The sequence below is a fragment of the Curcuma longa genome, chromosome 1 (assembly GCF_044706935.1).
Source record: "Curcuma longa cultivar G26 ecotype Majalengka, Jawa Barat chromosome 1, ITB_CL_G26_1.1, whole genome shotgun sequence".
Classification (NCBI taxonomy): Eukaryota; Viridiplantae; Streptophyta; class Magnoliopsida; order Zingiberales; family Zingiberaceae; genus Curcuma; species Curcuma longa.
In genome coordinates, this window is record NC_133861.1 from 9,777,954 (window position 1) to 9,795,273 (window position 17,320).

The window sequence follows — 17,320 nt, forward strand, 5'->3', positions numbered from 1 at the left end:
GTCTTCTCACTTCTGTTACCTCTGCACTGAGAACACTCGCTTACCTTTTAGAACTAATCATGGTGTCGAATATCCAATGATGAGAAAGGTTTGTATTCAAAACCAACAAGAACATCACTTCTGATACTGTTGATGGTTTAAATAAAATACATCCAACAATGATTGAAGCGTGGCATGGTTTTCCTGTGCTTTGTTCATCGAGAAATGCGAGCATTTCCTCTTGTAAATAAATAAAATAAAATGCATGCAACCCAACCCAACACTATCATTTTTATGTTTCTAGTCACAAAAGGATTATCAGAGACCAGTTTGTCTGATAATTTTATTCTAATTGATACAACCCCACAATAGTTACATAAATAACATAGTTTATGTTCAGGAATTGGCAATTCACAACTTCCTCTTGCACATTGTTGATAGCATACAAACATGGATGGATGAAAACAATCACCAAACCTCACAAAACCAACTAGAACAGACATAGTTTCAGAGCTTCAGGCAGCGCCGAACTCTTCTTCCTCAGACCCCTCTTCGTATTCCTGAGCCGTCGCGTCTTGGTACTGCTGATATTCGGCTACCAAATCGTTCATATTGCTTTCTGCCTCAGTGAATTCCATCTCATCCATTCCTTCACCCGTGTACCAGTGAAGGAAAGCCTTCCTCCTAAACATAAGAGTGAACTGCTCGCTGACTCGGCTGAACATTTCCTGAATGGCAGTTGAGTTCCCGATAAATGTCGACGACATCTTCAGCCCTTTCGGCGGGACGTCACACACACTAGACTTGACATTGTTCGGAATCCACTCTACAAAGTAGGAGGAATTTTTGCTCTGGACATTGAGCATTTGTTCATCCACTTCCTTTGTGCTCATCTTTCCACGGAACATGGCTGAAGCAGTAAGGTATCGACCATGTCGTGGATCGGCAGCACACATCATGTTCTTAGCATCCCACATCTGCTGTGTCAGCTCTGGCACAGTGAGTGCGCGGTACTGCTGCGATCCTCTCGAGGTCAAGGGTGCAAAGCCAACCATGAAGAAGTGAAGCCGGGGAAAAGGAATCAAGTTCACTGCAAGTTTTCTCAGGTCAGAGTTCAGCTGACCAGGAAATCTTAAACAGCATGTGACACCACTCATGGTAGCAGAGATAAGGTGATTCAGGTCACCAACTGGCATACATAAATACCAAAGACAATATCAGAATGCAACAAGAGTAAATGTTAAATGAGGGCCATGCAATTCACAAGCTGTTACCAGAGAAATGGTACTCAAGAAAGTCAATCAAACTAGAGGAATGCAATAACACATACAAAGTAGGTGTCGACTTACAGCTGGGTGTGGCGAGCTTCAGCGTGCGGAAGCAAATGTCGTAAAGAGCTTCATTGTCAAGGACCATACTTTCATCGGCATTTTCAACAAGTTGATGCACTGAGAGAGTAGCATTGTATGGCTCTACCACCGTCTCTGAGACCTTTGGCGATGGAAACACCGAAAAGGTGAGCATCATTCGATCTGGATATTCTTCCCGAACCTTCGAGACAAGGAGAGTGCCCATGCCGGATCCAGTACCGCCTCCCAAGGAATGACATAACTGGAATCCTGTAAGTTATGGTAGTAAATATAGCTGTAAGTCATGCATATAAAACTGAAAACGGTATGAAAATCAAAATACAAATTGTAGCTCAAATTGGCTCAAAAGATCTCCCTGGCAAAAGGATAATTGGTTGCTTTTCCAGAATAACCAATAACACACATTTCTGGGGGAAAAATTAAACATATTTAAAGTGACATAAAGGGAAGAAAAATCCAAATAATTAAGTGAAAGAGGACATGAATTAATTCCATCTAAAGTTTAGCTAATTTTTGTTCTCTAACACACACAACTTGGTCATAGTCTTTCAATCAGAAGAAACATGTGGAGAACACTGATCTTATATGCATTCCTCAAACAATACAACTTCAAAGATCTTCCATAATGGCGAAGGGAAACCTGCCACATCAACTGTGTTCCAACTACATATCTCCTTTCGATACCATTAGTAGGTAACAACATTTCAATATATATATATATATATATATATATATTGAAAGGAAAAAAAATAAATTTAATTAAATTGTGTATAAGAAGATGTTCTTCAGACAAAGGATGTACTCTCAGTTAAGATTTAAATGAACAATTCTAAAGAGAGAAAAGGATTTATCTTAAAAAAAGTTCATACAAACAACAATTTTCTCATCTAGAGCCAATTCTAAATTTCAATAGCAGCTAAAATTGGGAGAGACTTGGTCTTATTTTTTTAAACTTGATTATTAGTTATATTTGTAGCCTTGTAAAAAGCGATAGTGCAGCAACACAATCAATATCCAAATTCATCATCATTGTTAAGTCTTGTTTCTCCTAACTATTTGAATTTTATCCTTTCATTGAGCTAGCAGTATGTTTAGAATAAGATTGGTTAGTTCATCTAGTACCTTTGATGCATATCAATATCGATAGGAAAATGATTTGTCAAACTTCAAATAGGTCTAAGAATAGAATAATAACATCATACATATATTTTTTCACATTAATACAATTACTAGACAATTAACACCTAACTTTTAGAAAGAAAAAAATGATATGCTAGCCCAAAGATTTCTTCATCTGCAAATTCAGAAACTATCTTCCTTGAATGAAAGACAAAATAATTGATCACTGAACTTTGCTTTGCACTAGAGCACTAACAGTAAATATGAAAATTTTGTAATTTTGGCGTCGATGCCAAAATTGATGCACAAATGTTACTTTCACCCTGTCGATTCCATAGCCGAAAGAAAGGGAATGGACAAAAGTTCCCTGTAAGCTAATTTCTCTCTTCTACAGATACTTCCAATTTAGCTAGTGTGCTTTCTATGCTTTGAACTTGATTTTTATTTTCTGTTTATCATACTTAAGGTCATGGAAAAGAAGCATTTGAATACAATCACTATTCCTTCAAGAAGATATAAGACACATTAGCAGATAAATCTGTCTCTAAGTTGAAAATCTAATTCTATCCTCAAATCAGAGATGATAAAAAAAGATACTACAAGAAAGTTCTCTCCAATACAGAAACCGCAGATGAAAACTTATAGGATCTGCATTTACATTGTGGTGTTGTTTATCATTTCAATTACACACTGCCAAACACCTGGAACAGAGATTACCTTACAGTAATTAAACAAGAACAGCCGAAGGTAGGAAACACATCCTTCTATTGATATGCATGCATCAAGATATGTACTGCCCCTTCAACTGATTATATACTCTCAGAATAGAATCATATTAGATTCAAGGTCTCAGATACTATACTTGATGACAATATTAGCATACAAAAAGTAAGAACCAATTGCCCCCAAAAAAAAAAACAAATTCAGCAAAGAAACACAGAGACAAGAACTAAAGATGAACAGCATGACAAGGAACGTAATTACACATGCAATTCGCAGAAAATTTAGTTTTAAAAGTAAAGTTCCATTGCGAATTCCTACAAATTCTCTCTTTTTTTTTTCATGGGGAATTGGGGAGGTATAAGAATTTCGAACCTTGCAAACAATCGCACTTCTCAACCTCGGCGCGCACGACATCGAGCACGGCGTCGACGAGCTCAGCGCCCTCGGTGTAGTGGCCCTTGGCCCAGTTGTTCCCAGCGCCGGATTGACCGTAGATGAAGTTGTCCGGGCGAAAGATCCGGCCAAAGGGCCCGGAGCGGACGGCGTCCATGGTGCCAGGCTCGAGGTCAACCAAGACGGCCCGCGGCACATACCTCTGACCGGTGGCCTCGTTGAAGTAGACGCTGACGCGCTCCAGCTGCAGATCAGAGTCGCCGGCGTACGCCCCAGTGCTGCTGATGCCGTGCTCATCGCAGATAACTTCCCAGAACTTGGACCCGATCTGGTTTCCGCACTGTCCCGCTTGGATGTGGAGGATCTCCCTCATCTTCCTGCGTGGAAGCAAACGGCGCAGAGGACGACGTGGAGGTGGCGGGGCGGATGTCGGCGAGCGGTCAGTGGTGGACCCCAAGAATATAGCTTGTCCTTCTGACTTTCTTACAGAAGATTTTCCTGATTATATTTATAGACAAGTTATTAATAAAATTATTTATAAACTTATCTAATTACCAATTCTCATTTAGTTTAAAATGTCATAATATATTATATAATTTCTAAAAACGAGATTTTAAACAATATATATATATATATATATATATAATAATTTTTGGCATTCTACTATTTTTTTTTATTTTTTCTTAATTTTAGGGGTCATTAGAGGGGAAGGCATTAGGTGAAACAGCTGACTTTGGTGGAGCAATAAACTTTAGGGCCTCTTTAGGAAATTGACAAAAAATTATCAATATTTTTTAAAAATAAATTGAAAAGATCAGACGGTGCGTGGAGCCCCACCCTTACATCAGTGGACGGTGCCGAAAGCTGGTCAAATTTGTGCGCCTTCCCAAACGTCCAATCCGATCGAAAAGCCGCCGCATCACCTCGCATCACCGTCTATATTCCATCGAACGGCTCAAGCACTTCGATGGCTAGGAAGCGAAGAAAATTCCGTGCAAGCGAATCTTTTCTCTTTATTTTTCCACCTCTCCAATTTCATCCTTTCTCCTGCGGCGTGCTTCCGCTTCCCCTCTAGTGGTAGTCCCCTTTCTCCTTCATTCTCCTTAGTCTTGTCTGCGCAGATGGCTTTCCTTCGATCGAACGTAAGTTGCATTTTCTTCAGATCGTGGTTCCTTTTCCTTTTGCAATTTTAGGTTTATTGACGAAATGATATCATTTCTTAGTTTAGTTTGTCTTGCTACATCCTTGATGTGTTTTATTTTTTTTTACTCTACTCTCTAGAATTTAATCTAAAATTGGATCTTTATGTATGTGCGAAATTCTTATTGTCGAGGTTTTGTTTGAGTGAACTCTGCTAGCCTAGTCGTAGATCGAATGCGATGTTACATGATAACGTTTACATTTTGTTAGATGTGAAGTTAGTAAGGTCTATCTTCTATGTGGTTTATTGTTCTCTTAGCAATGGGTTTGTTTGTGCTGTTTTATGTGAACTTTGTTTAATTTATGTGTTCATTCGACTAATGATATTAGTGATTTCTGATGTGTGATACATAAGCAACGATATTCAGTTTCTTTCCTTGAGTATTTTTTTATTATCTATATTGATATCAGCATAAACATTGTGCCTTGCATTTACGATATGCTAGATGTTCTCAAGGGGACTTTGATTGACATGTTTTTTAGTGAGGCTTGAGCCTATAAAGATTCTGGTGTGGGGTTTTCTATGGCTTCTTAGTGTAGCTTGTAGCTGGTAGCTGGTTTTGGTTGTGGATGTGCTAAATGGTTAAATCTCAATGACCATTGGTTAGAGAATAGAATCAAAGGTGAAACTTCAATTTGTGTGGGGCTTTCTATGGCCTTCCAGATTAGCTGGTACCTGGTTTTGGTTAGTCGACCAAGGAATCGACAAATTCTTGCGAACAAAAAGGTTTTGTTCCTAGATGAATCAACTAAATATCAGATTGACGTGATTGCTGGTTGGTTAGTTGATTGAATTCCTCGAGTGTGTGTCTTTGTTAAATGCTTTGAGTAATTATATATATTGTCTGGATGGGTAGGGGTGTGAGGTGGCAGCGGAAAAGATTTAAGTGTTGTATTTGTCCTTGTCATGAGGTGTAGCTGAACGAGGAGTTATGTTATTATGCTTGTGCTGAAAGGCATAGGTGTGTTACCATGTATGGCAGGTTACGCCAATGTCATACAGCCATAGCTCGACTAAACAACTTATGAGTAACATTCATGGGCAACTCATGAAAATAAACCTTATCTTGGTTAGTCATCCAACTTAACAGGCACTAGACATCAGTCTGACAGAGTTAAGATAGTTGTCATCTCAGGCTGCTTGAAATGAATTTAGGGTGTGGTCCTCTTTGTGGTTTAGACTTGTAATGCAGGATTTTGAGAGTTGAGGCAACATTCATTGTATCACGTCTGGCAATGATTATTTTGCAAGTCTTTTCTCCACACCAAACAATTGTATAACATACTAGTCCTTTTCCAATCATTTGAGTCACTTGTGCTAGTTAATGCACACAACAGTCACATGAGGGTGGCACTCACTTCCTAAATCAAGTTCATCACCTTAGATGACAACCTCAAGTTCTGTACTTGTATTGCTTCCGTATGATTTGGACAAAAAAGTCACTTATTCTGATTCAATGGAGCTCAAATCAATGTTAAACAAATTTAGAATTATTTTTCTTTTCAAATCTATTTTTGATTTGTGTTTTTTAGCTTGTTTAAGAAATAGAGATTTGAAATTCATGTCCACATACAACTTCAGGCTTATAACAAGTTTACTTAAAACCTTTTATAATTCTCTTGCAGTAATGAGACTTTCAACAAACTTTTGTAAAAGCTTAGTTACTCATGCCTAAATTTTTCATCAAATAAAATTTTAAAGTTTTTCATAAAGTTAAATGATTATTCATCATAGACATCGACAGCTGGCTAAGCTGTCCTCGTGTGGTGTTTTGCGTACACCTGAATCCTACAACCCCTCTCCCTTCTGGCTCGTTTCTGTGGGTGAGCATGACTTTTTTTTCCCTAGTATGCATGTTCTAATTTATCTGTAGCACATTAAGTATCGTACTATAATCCAGTTGTTAACTCATTTAATGTTAAATTTTCTGTATTTATTGATTCATGCCTAACTACCATTCAACTTTTAGTCAAATGCATCTTCTGGAATGGGCGTTGCTGAGGATTGCAAAGAAATATTCCTACAGCTTCAAAGGAAGAAGACTCATCGTTATGTTATCTTCAAAATTGATGAAAAGCAAAAGCAAGTTGTCGTGGAGAAGACTGGAAACGCTACTGAAAGTTATGATGATTTTGTGGCATCTCTTCCAGAGAATGATTGTCGTTATGCTATCTATGACTTTGACTTTGTCACTGTAGAGAATTGTCAGAAAAGCAAAATATTCTTCATCGCTTGGTAAGTCTTTATTCTAGATTGTTTATTTTATTATTATTATTTCTTATATAGTTGGTCTCTCTTCATACTTTTAATGCATGTACATATTATTTTAAGCTATTACATGAATCTAGAAGGCTCAAAATGGATACACCTAGAATTTAAAAACGAAATCATAAACCAGTAATTTTCCTCCTCATGTGTGAATTCCAACTCTTAAAATGAAGTCGTTGGCCTGTGACATCTTCAAGAAATTTTATAAATTTGGAAATCTTGTCATCTTTATTGTTATTCTTGAGAGTGGAACTGAAATTGAAGCCTGTCCTTTTTAGAGCAAATGGTTATAGTCTCCACCTATGTCTCAACTGTGTCATTTATTAGATTGTTTTGTTGATCAATAACTGGAACCTGCTCTAGAAGTTCATCTCCTCCAGCATAGCTGCAATTTATCATAGAAGTCAATTTAAGGGTGTAACTATTCTCTTCTTGTCTGTAAATATCAGGTCTCCTTCTGTGTCTCGAATCCGAGCTAAGATGCTGTATGCCACCTCCAAGGATCGGTTTAGGCGAGAACTCGATGGAGTTCACTACGAGCTTCAGGCTACTGATCTCACAGAACTGGACCTTAGAAATTCTGAGAGAACGAGCTCATTAATCTCAGTGATCTCATCGACTTATGAACTGCAATGCAGGCACTACCTGCAGTACTCATTTCATCGCGAGAAGATCATCTGAGATCCTGAGATTCCAGTAATCAATGGGTTATGCTGCTGGAATTTATGTATTAATCGAGCATCAACAGAAACTTGTATCCATAAATGGTTGAAACAAGTGCAACCTCTAAGACAAGTCTATCTTTATGGTACAAAGAAATATGAAGAATATTAACTATGTGGGATTTGCTTTTAGTAAGCAAGATGCTCACATAGGTGGTAATTGTTTTTCTTTCAAAACCCTCTTCAGTCCATGTTTACCTTCAACAAATAGATGGGCGGTCAATGAAGTTCTTTATTGAATTCGACCGTTGCATAACGTTCACGAGAATTATTGGCCTGTGAGCACAGCGAGAGGCATGTGACATTACTCTACGCTCTATTTAAACCCCGCTCGAGCTTCCTTCCTGCTCTATCCACTTGCTTGTTCACGCCAACCTACATCTACAGTTGGGAAGAGTAATTAGTTTGGGAATGGGGTTTGTTCTCGTCCTCTCTCTTCCTTTCATTCTCTTCTCCATCTTGCTTGGATTTGGGTGCTTCCTCCTTGGCAGAGCCAAAGGGAGGGAGCAGGCCCGCGCCGCCGTCTACACCGCTCCGATGGCCCCGCCTGAAGTAGTTGCGGTAAAGGAAGGGCCAGGCAACGTTTGAGAACTTGAACATGAATGAAGAGGAAAAGGAAGCGGACTAGGCAACGTTTGAGAACTTGAATATGAAGAGGAAAAGTCAATTGCTTCTCTACTTCAGTTTACTATATTATTTTATCTGACTGTGAATTCTTTTGTGAGCCGTGTATATGTCAAAAATAATTTTGATTTCTTCAAGAAAATAAATCACCTATTATTGTTTGGATGCAGAAAATATGTTTTTATATTTAATGCATATATATATATATATATATATACGAGTTTGATATCCTGCGCGAACGAAAAAACGCGCCCCGTGCGCACGCGATCCCGGCCGTTCATCGCGAAAAAAAATCCAGGCCATTCATCGCAAAAAAACACTGTAGCTTCTCTACGTCGTCAGCGTTCTCGCCGCTGCCGCTCCCCCGTCCGGCCACCGCCGGCCACCGAACCGACGGCGATGGATGCGCAACTCACCGGCGTCGAACTGGTGGCCGGATTCCGGCCGAATTTCGGCCGGAATCGATCAACAGCTACTGTTGGCCGATTCCGGCCGAAATCGGCCAACAACGTCTGTTGGCCGATTCCGGCCAAAATCAGCCGGATTCCGGCCAAATCCGATGCCGGAATGTGCGCCGGCGAGTTGCGCATCCAACGGTCCGGGTCCGGTGGCCGGCGGTGATCGGACGGCGGCGCGACGGCGACGGAAGTGGGCGGGGGTCGGCGGTCGCGCACGGATCGCGTAGGGTGAGTCACGCGGGATATCAAACCTCTCTCTATATATATATATAAAAGGAGCGATTTTGATATTATGCGCGACTGGCGATTCATCGTTCATCACACGATCAAGAGTCAGATCTAACCGTCCAAATATGGGAATGCATAGTGATCCGCCCGCCTGACCCCCCGCCACTTCCAGTCGTCCTCACCTCGCCGTTCGATCATCGCTGGGCACCGGACCGGCCCCGATCGACGCGCCACTCGTCGGTGCGTCGGCCAGCGTCAGATTTCGATCGGATTGTGGTCAGAATTCGGCATAATTCGGTCGGAACATGGTCGACAGTGGCATGCGACGTTTTCGGCCAAATCGCGGTCGGAGATTGGCCGGGGAAGGATCGACGTGCAACGGCGGTCCTGCACGCCAGTCTTTCTCTAGGCAGTCTCCGACCGCGATTTAGCTCGAAACGTCGCATGTTGTTGTCGATCACGTTCCCATCGAATTGCATCAGATTCCGACCACAATCTGGTCGGAATGAGCCGTCGATCGATGCGCCAACATGTGGCGCGTCAATCGGGCCCGGTTCGGTGGTCGGTGGTGATCAGATGGCGCGGCGAGGATGACTAAAAGTGGTGGAAATAGACTGTATCACATTCAAGATCATATCGCGTGGGTCATACAGAATATCAATTCTCATAAAACGAGTGACTATATAATTTTGAACAATAAGTTCAATTTCGCTATAACAGCAGTTTACTATAATTCATGGAAGGATACTTTTAGATATCTGGGACCCACAGTCACGTGGGTGGGATCCTGTTCCTGGCTCGGTGGAAACCGTTCGGTGTCGTACCACTAAAATACCAAAGAAAAATTCCACTTACTTCTTTGTTCGCCACTCTCTTCATCACACAGACCGCGATTGACGCTGCCGCAGGGGTTACTGCCTGCCGACGCCGACCGGACGCTTCCCTAATTCTGGCGCCGCCGGCGTTCTCTTCCTCTCATCCTCCTACTTTTCCTTTCCTCCTTTGCCTCTTCTCCTCTGGCGGTGTCTCCACGCGGAGTTAGCGTCGGACCGTATAAGCGAGCCGAGGCAAATGGCCGGGGGCACCCCTCTCGGCGGCAGCAGCGACCTAGGAGGCGGAATCAGCCCTGCCCTGGTGAAAATCTTCCTGGTTTCAATGGCCCTGGGCCTTGCCGGCTACATCGTAGGCCCCCCGCTCTACTGGCACGTTGCCGAAGCCCTCGGCAGCTCCTCCTCCTGCCCTCCTTGCGCCGCTTGCGATTGCTCCGCTCAGCCCCTCCTCTCCCTTCCCGAAGGTTCGCCCTCCACCCTCCGCATTCGTTTTATCATTCTCCAGCCTTTCTCGACCAGATCTGACGATGATCTGGCGCATCTTCCCTCTTGGATCTTAGGATACCCTCTTTTTTTGTTTCAGAATCTGTTAGTGACATTAGGATTGTGGATTTTTTGTGTTCGAAAGTTCTGAATAATATTTTTCTGTTTGCAGAGTTGATCAACGTGTCTTTCACAGGTTAGTTATATGCTTTCCATCCCTGATCTTTAATTGCTTTATAAATGTACATTTGATATTGAGTAGTTGAAATCATTGAGAATCGTGGATCCGAGTATAATCTAAGTAATTACTCTTACAGCCTATTTCTAATACCTTTTAAAATAGATGAACATATATTTGATAATCTAATGTTAAGATGGTACTGTTGAGTGTTTTATTACTCTTTCTTTTTTGATGGCAGATAAACCTGTCCTAGGAGCTCAAAACTTGTCACATTGCTAAAAAATGAAAGGAAAAAAATTACTTAATGGGTATCTTACGTGATTAAGAGTGTTTATGTTATGCTCTGTTTCTGTAGTACACCAGTTTAAGAAGAGAAACAAGATAGGTGTGTCATGGTGAATTTTTTATTCTGCACTGAATGTGTCTCTAACTATAATCTAGCGTCTTTGAGATGCAACCATTATTGCTCCTTGGAAGTGGTTAGAATGATAGAGTTACAATTTATCAAACCACTTTGGATTTTATTTGTTATACGTCCATATGAATTCATTTACAACATGTTATGTGAATTGCCTAAACATGTTGACCATTTTGAGTGGAAGAATTAAAGAACAATCTAAAGGAGATTAGAAGGACAATGAATTTGATAGAATTTTGATGTTGCAAAAGGAAGTTACTTAAGACTATGTTATGAAATATTTTTCATTTAAGCTTATCAAAACTTTCCAATTAGAGCAATTTGATTATAGGCATGCCTGAGGATGTCGATTGATAAAGATGTCATCACTATGAAGATACATTGAAAGACTTCAAGAAAACCAAAGCATTGAGATGGTTGGTGTAGGATAAGAATAATTGTAAATTGCTATGGTTTTTCATTTCTATCTTTTTAAGCCTTTTTGCTATACCTCAAATTTAGAGCCGTCAATTTGGATTAGGCCCATCGGATTGAACCGTTCCGTTGGGTTGAAATTTTGTCAACCCATTTTAAGGCGGGTCGACCCGTCTAGGCCCATGACTTGTGCAGGTTGGGCCATGGTGGGCTTGAGTTGGCCCGTGGGGTGAGAAAAAAAATTCTTTCAAAATTTAAAATTAAAGTGGAAAATTCAATGGGCTTAGGTTGGCTCGCGGGTTGAGAAGAAAAATCTTCCAAAATTTAAAACTAAAGTTGAAAATTCAATGGGCTTGCGGGTTTGATCCACCTAATCAACAAGCCAAACTCAAAAATTTTAACATTTTATATATATATTTTTTATTTTTTGGTGGGCTCGTGAGCTGGCTCACCTAATTCGCAATCCGCCTTAGTTGGGTTGGGTTGGAGATTTCTTAACTCGTCAAGATGGTGGGCCGGCTTACCTCGCCTCGTCATATGATGGTTTTTTGACAACACCACTCAAATTCCAGTACCTGCAGGACAATTATTATTGCATTCATCTATTGAATTTGACACATAATGTGTCAAATTTGGGATTAAATTCCAAGGGTCTTCCTTTTCCTTGTCTTTCATCCCAAACAACTAAAATCCTGCATGACCATAATAGTTACTGATAAACCTTCTGCAAGAGTCGGTCAATGATGAAACTAGCTGTTGTAGAATTTACTTTCGATGTTATTTTTGTTTTCTTTCACCCCATCAGCTATGATTCTCCAAACTCTATGTAAGAGTTCTTGCTATTCACCTATCTTATTTAGGTTCGAGTATCCTACATAGGTATAAATCTAGGATGCGATGAACTATTAAAAAGTTTTATACATGGTCAGTAAGGGTGATACTGTAAACATGGAGTGTTAGTGGCTGAATTTGACACAGGTATGATAGAGTGTAGATTAAGAGTCCAAGTAATATATCCAACCATCTACCAAAAAGACCTTGAACTCTAATTTATATGCTTCTGTTGGTAAAGAGAGATTTGAGCTCACTTTATCTTGGATCTTCAACATGTTCTTTAATCTCAAGATATTCTCAAATAGGTGTCTTTATTCAGCATTTATAATCCTCATGTCTCCCATTAGACTAAAAAGCAAATCTTATCGGACTGTGGCACAGCCCATTGTAGTTTATGGTTTATGGTTTATTGAGCTTTTAGGAAATAACACCTACAAAATGTTGATGTAACAAAGATGAGAGTTTTATGATGTATGTGTGGATCGACTAACAAGGGAAAAATGCAAATAATCAGAGCATTTAGGTATTGTTCCACCATAAAATAGGTTGAGAACATGTCTAAAGATGGCCAATAGATTATATAGTTACAAGACTCAAATATATTAAAGTGGATGGCATAAGAGGTAAAGGTTGACCCAAAAAAATATCAATCTAATAAAATGATTTAACTAATTTGAAAAATACAAGTGAGATTGCCTTCCGTAGAAGCCATGGAGAGATAGGATTCATGTACTCAACCATGAAATAATCTGGATAGACATGACTCAATGAGGATGATGATGACAATGTTCAAAAAAGTTGCCTAGATTGTTTGGTACTACGTGTGGCTTTTGCAATGGTGGGCAACCACTATGAATATGTTGCTGCATGTGTATCCAGCATTCTTGTCATCCAAATTATATACTACTTTCTGAATAGTTAATATGTTTTTTTTTCAAAATTTTAATGCAAGCTACAACTGGTCTCAGTTTCTATACAGTAAATGTTTGATAGGTATGAAAATGAAATGGCAGACAAGCAATCATCTGCAAGGTGCTACCCACACAAACTATCCATTTTATGTAATATACTTCTCAGTTTTCATTCTAATCATTCCTCCATAACTTAGGCTATGTGCGAAACCTTTTATTATACTGATGATTAATTGGTGCATGTTTAGCGGAGCTGTTAGTTGGCACTTCAACTACTCTGTGGTTGTGACAGTTAGAATAAGTCAGTTTAATGTTTCCAGGTGCATCATGTGCTGTTAGCCACTTCAAGCTGAGTATGTAATGCATGATTAAATAATACTATCATGCTCACTAATCATGATGCACGATTAGTTAATACTATCATGCTCACTGATCATTGTTTTCATTCTGTTTGCAGTCCGTTTCCTTATTCTCGCAAGCCTTTGTTTACTTTTTGCTAAATTCCTTTGTTGCAGATTGTGCAAAACATGACCCGGAGGTCAGTGAAGAAATGGACAAGAATTTCAGAGACCTTCTGGCTGAAGAATTGAAGTTGAAAGAAGAACAGGCAACTGAAGCTCAACATCGTGCCGATGTCACATTGCTCGAGGCAAAGAAGTTGGCTTCACAATATCAAAAAGAAGCCGACAAGTGCAGTTCAGGGATGGATACTTGTGAGGAAGCCCGAGAGAGGGCAGAGGCAGCACTATTGCAACAAAAGAAACTAACTGCTATGTGGGAGCAGAGAGCTCGGCAGCGAGGATGGAAAAATGCTCATGCTTATTAATGATATCATGTTCTATTTTCTGGTCGAAGGTCTTAAAATCAGTCCTAGAACCAAATGTATTTTTCTTGCTGCCTCCGAAGGAATCTTCCAAGTTGTCCATACTACTAGATTTGCTCCTCAAAGGGAAATGCACTAGTGAAAATTTGTTTCATATTTATGACAACGATTTTAATCCATACGCAGAATAACATCCTGCTACATACCGTCCTCCTTGTAAGACGCCTTTGTGTCCTTTTGTTGTATGAAAAAAATTGGAACCTCTTAATTAGAGGCATGACAAGTATTTTATTTTTTATTTCTATCTTTTTTTAAAGGGTGGTTTTTGCAATTTAAGATGCATAAATATATAGTAAACCTATGGAAGCCATTGCTGGAGATGGTTTGGCACCAGTTAGTTTAGCATCTGTTAAATCTGCACATGTCACAAACTGACAAACACAGCACCGCCACGCGAGACTCATGGAGTAAATCTGAACCTTCTAATTCAGATTAAATGGTCCTCTCACAGCCCTAAACAGACGTGTCAATTTGTCTGCTATTCGTCTCCCTGTGTTTCTCACATGGGGCTCTGGCTACTGGAAAATGAAAGCCAACCAGTGCCTTCTGCCAATCCCAGACCTGTTGATAAGGGAGCCCTCTTGTCATCCTGATAGCTTCCCATCCTCTTCGATATCAAAAGCGACATTTCAACTGGAGATCGGGCCGAGCCAAAAGCGAGTACGTATTCCAAGCAACCTTAGCTGCCTCTGGGACTTGGAAGCTCCCATACCTCCAATAATGGGTGGTCAATATCCAAACCAACAATGGAACATATCCAAGCCTGTAAACAAGGTTTTGATTTGCAGTTCCCCTTTACTATAAATGTGTGTGGCTCTCTTTCCTTATCTTCTCCGCTCCACTCAACTTCATAGCTCTACGCCTATGCATCAGTCCCATCTTTTGCTTCTCGCACACCATGTCGCAAGAAGAGAGCAGCTCCCCTGCATGGCTGGAGGAGCTGCAGCTGTCCGACGTGCTGACGTCCGACGCAGTCCGCTCGCTGCACGCGACAATCGAGCAGGAGTGGGACTGCGTCCGGCGCAGCGCCTGCCAGACCGCGGCCGGCCGGGCCTTGTGGAGCCACGCCGTCCATGACCCCATTGCCGCTGTGTTAGCAGGGGAGCGCTACCTCAGGAGCCTCTACGAGAAGATGAGGCAGGACAAGCTCAACAATGCCCGGGAAATTTCCGGCGTCATGCTTGCGGTCCGAACCTTGTGGTTCGATTCCCGTCTCGAAGCCGCCATCGACTCATTCGCCACCAGGCCTGCTCAAGTTGTTCTGCTTGGTGCAGGTCAGTATGAAATGGATTGAACGGAACGAGTAAGACCTTACACTGAATTAAACCAAAGGGCTTCAACTGACAGGGATGGATGCGAGAGCTTACAGGTTGAACTGCCTCAAGGAAAGCATCGTGTTCGAGGTCGACTTCCCGGAGCTGTTGCAGGTCAAGGCATCTCTGCTCAAGGAAGTGATGGCGTCGGCCAAAGAGCACCAGCATCCGATGCGAGCTAAGTCGTTGATCAGAGTGGCAGCAGACCTCAGAGAAGGAGACTGGATCGAGAAGCTAAAGAGGAGTGGATACCTGCCTGAGAGGCAAACAGTGTGGGTGCTGGAAGGCATTCTCTACTACCTCCCTCACCTCCTTGCCATGCAAGTCCTGGAGACCATCGCCGCCGGTTGCACCTCCACACACAGCGTCCTGCTCGCGGACTTCATGAACAAGTCCTCCGTTTCGCTCTCGGACTCCACCTTCCAATTCTACAGTGATTGGCCAGACAATTTGCTGTCCAGTATGGGATATGGACAGGTCAAGCTATCCCAAATAGGGGACTCTGATGCCCACTTTGGGTTGCTGAGTGATTCCCAGAACCTGTTCAATAAGCTAAGGAGCTTGCCTAGGTCCATGGAGATCGACCCTGAAGACGGAACACCTTGCCGAAGGCTGTACCTGGTGGAGGCCTCAGGGTGTTCGAAACAGAATGCTTCTAATTAATCGTCTCTCTAAAGAAAATTTGTGGTTTTGTAATACTCTTCTAATAAATTTGCTTGTAAAGTAGAAGATTTGACTGTAAGTCTGTAACAGAAATTTATACGTGCCTAACTATTTGAATTTTGAATTCAAATTAATTGAGAAATTCGACGTGGATTTTAATTCGGCCTGATGGTCAGCCCGTTGAACCGTTGGTCGTGCCCTCCACTGCGCGAACCGCAGTGAGCTAACTTCCGGTCGACGGAAACCCTAACATCGCTCCCCAACGCCTGCCTATTTAAACTCACTGGGCGAACCTTGCGGTGTGCTTCAAGGCATTTGACGGCGTATTAGCACTCGCCTCACTTTCTTCAGCATTTCCAGATTTCTGCTCCTCCGCTCCGTTACTGGCCTGCGAAGATGAGAGCGTGCGTCTCGATCCACATCGGGCAGGCCGGCATCCAGGTCGGCAATGTCTGTTGGGAACTTCACTGGCTCGAGCATGGCATCCAGGTTCGTTTTCCTTTTCGATCTCCCTTTGACCTACTGCTTTCTCCCCGATTGTTCATGATCTCGTATCTTCCGTTCCAGAAACTTTAGATCTATGAATGTTTGTTGCGGTTGGTAGTAGGATCTAGAATTTCGCTGTTACGTCGCTGACCCGTACTGCTTGTGTGCTGATCTGTTTTTCATTAATGAAATTTGATCCCCCCTGATGGTGTCCAAATTCTGAAGATATACATTATACAATGTGCTGGAGACCATCTCTGATATATGCTTTTTTTTTGTTATTTTTATATATTGGTTATTAGATCGATTTCGACAGTTTGAATCCTACGACTTTGGATAATTTTCTACCCCTTCTATTTTATGAGTGAAAGGTGGAACTGTGTATTTGTCTGGTTATTTAACTTGCGTTCTGTTTGATTAGTCTTCTTGATCTTTGCCAAATTTGCCTTCTAGTTCTTGTAGCAGCTTCTGCTTTTGGGTAGTAATCAATTAGCTCATCAATTTCCCTCATGCTGCAACAGAACGAAGCCATATTAATATGTCACAGCTTTTTATAGCACTTGATAATCGAACCAATTCTATACATATATGGAAGAAGTTCAACACCTTCTTCAGCGATACTGGTGCCGGGAAGCATGCCCCTAGCGCTGTGTTTGTTGATCTAGAACCTAATGCCATCGATGAGGTGAGAACTGGTGCATACCGCCAGCTCTTCCACCCTGAACAACTCATTAAAGGCAAGGAAGATGCTGCCGATAACTTTGCCTATACCAAGAATTATTTTATCACCTTATTTCGTGTGGGTTTTATGCACTTTTA

At 41.4% G+C, this 17,320-nt stretch overlaps 4 protein-coding genes across 4 annotated transcripts; 3 read left to right on the top strand and 1 right to left on the bottom strand.

The window, feature by feature from the left end:
- Positions 1-241: 241 nt before the first annotated feature.
- On the bottom strand, positions 242-4,033 carry LOC141827748 (tubulin beta-5 chain-like). Its single transcript, XM_074715069.1, has 3 exons — positions 3,564-4,033; positions 1,329-1,598; positions 242-1,168 (listed from the first exon to the last, which is right to left on the bottom strand). The coding sequence occupies exons 1-3, from the start codon at positions 3,955-3,957 to the stop codon at positions 495-497; spliced, it is 1,338 nt and encodes a 445-aa protein (XP_074571170.1). The 5' UTR covers positions 3,958-4,033; the 3' UTR covers positions 242-494.
- Positions 4,034-4,594: 561 nt separating this feature from the next.
- LOC141830046 (actin-depolymerizing factor 11-like) lies at positions 4,595-7,952 on the top strand. Its single transcript, XM_074717529.1, has 3 exons — positions 4,595-4,726; positions 6,755-7,020; positions 7,503-7,952. The coding sequence occupies exons 1-3, from the start codon at positions 4,706-4,708 to the stop codon at positions 7,732-7,734; spliced, it is 519 nt and encodes a 172-aa protein (XP_074573630.1). The 5' UTR covers positions 4,595-4,705; the 3' UTR covers positions 7,735-7,952.
- Positions 7,953-9,971: 2,019 nt separating this feature from the next.
- On the top strand, positions 9,972-14,275 carry LOC141842042 (uncharacterized). Its single transcript, XM_074730261.1, has 3 exons — positions 9,972-10,379; positions 10,571-10,594; positions 13,672-14,275. The coding sequence occupies exons 1-3, from the start codon at positions 10,157-10,159 to the stop codon at positions 13,980-13,982; spliced, it is 558 nt and encodes a 185-aa protein (XP_074586362.1). The 5' UTR covers positions 9,972-10,156; the 3' UTR covers positions 13,983-14,275.
- Positions 14,276-14,937: 662 nt separating this feature from the next.
- Positions 14,938-16,113, top strand: LOC141814357 (uncharacterized). The gene is made up of 2 exons (XM_074702304.1): positions 14,938-15,313; positions 15,387-16,113. Exons 1-2 carry the CDS (start codon positions 14,938-14,940, stop codon positions 16,013-16,015), a joined length of 1,005 nt encoding a protein of 334 aa, XP_074558405.1. The 3' UTR covers positions 16,016-16,113.
- The last annotated feature ends 1,207 nt before the right edge of the window (positions 16,114-17,320 follow it).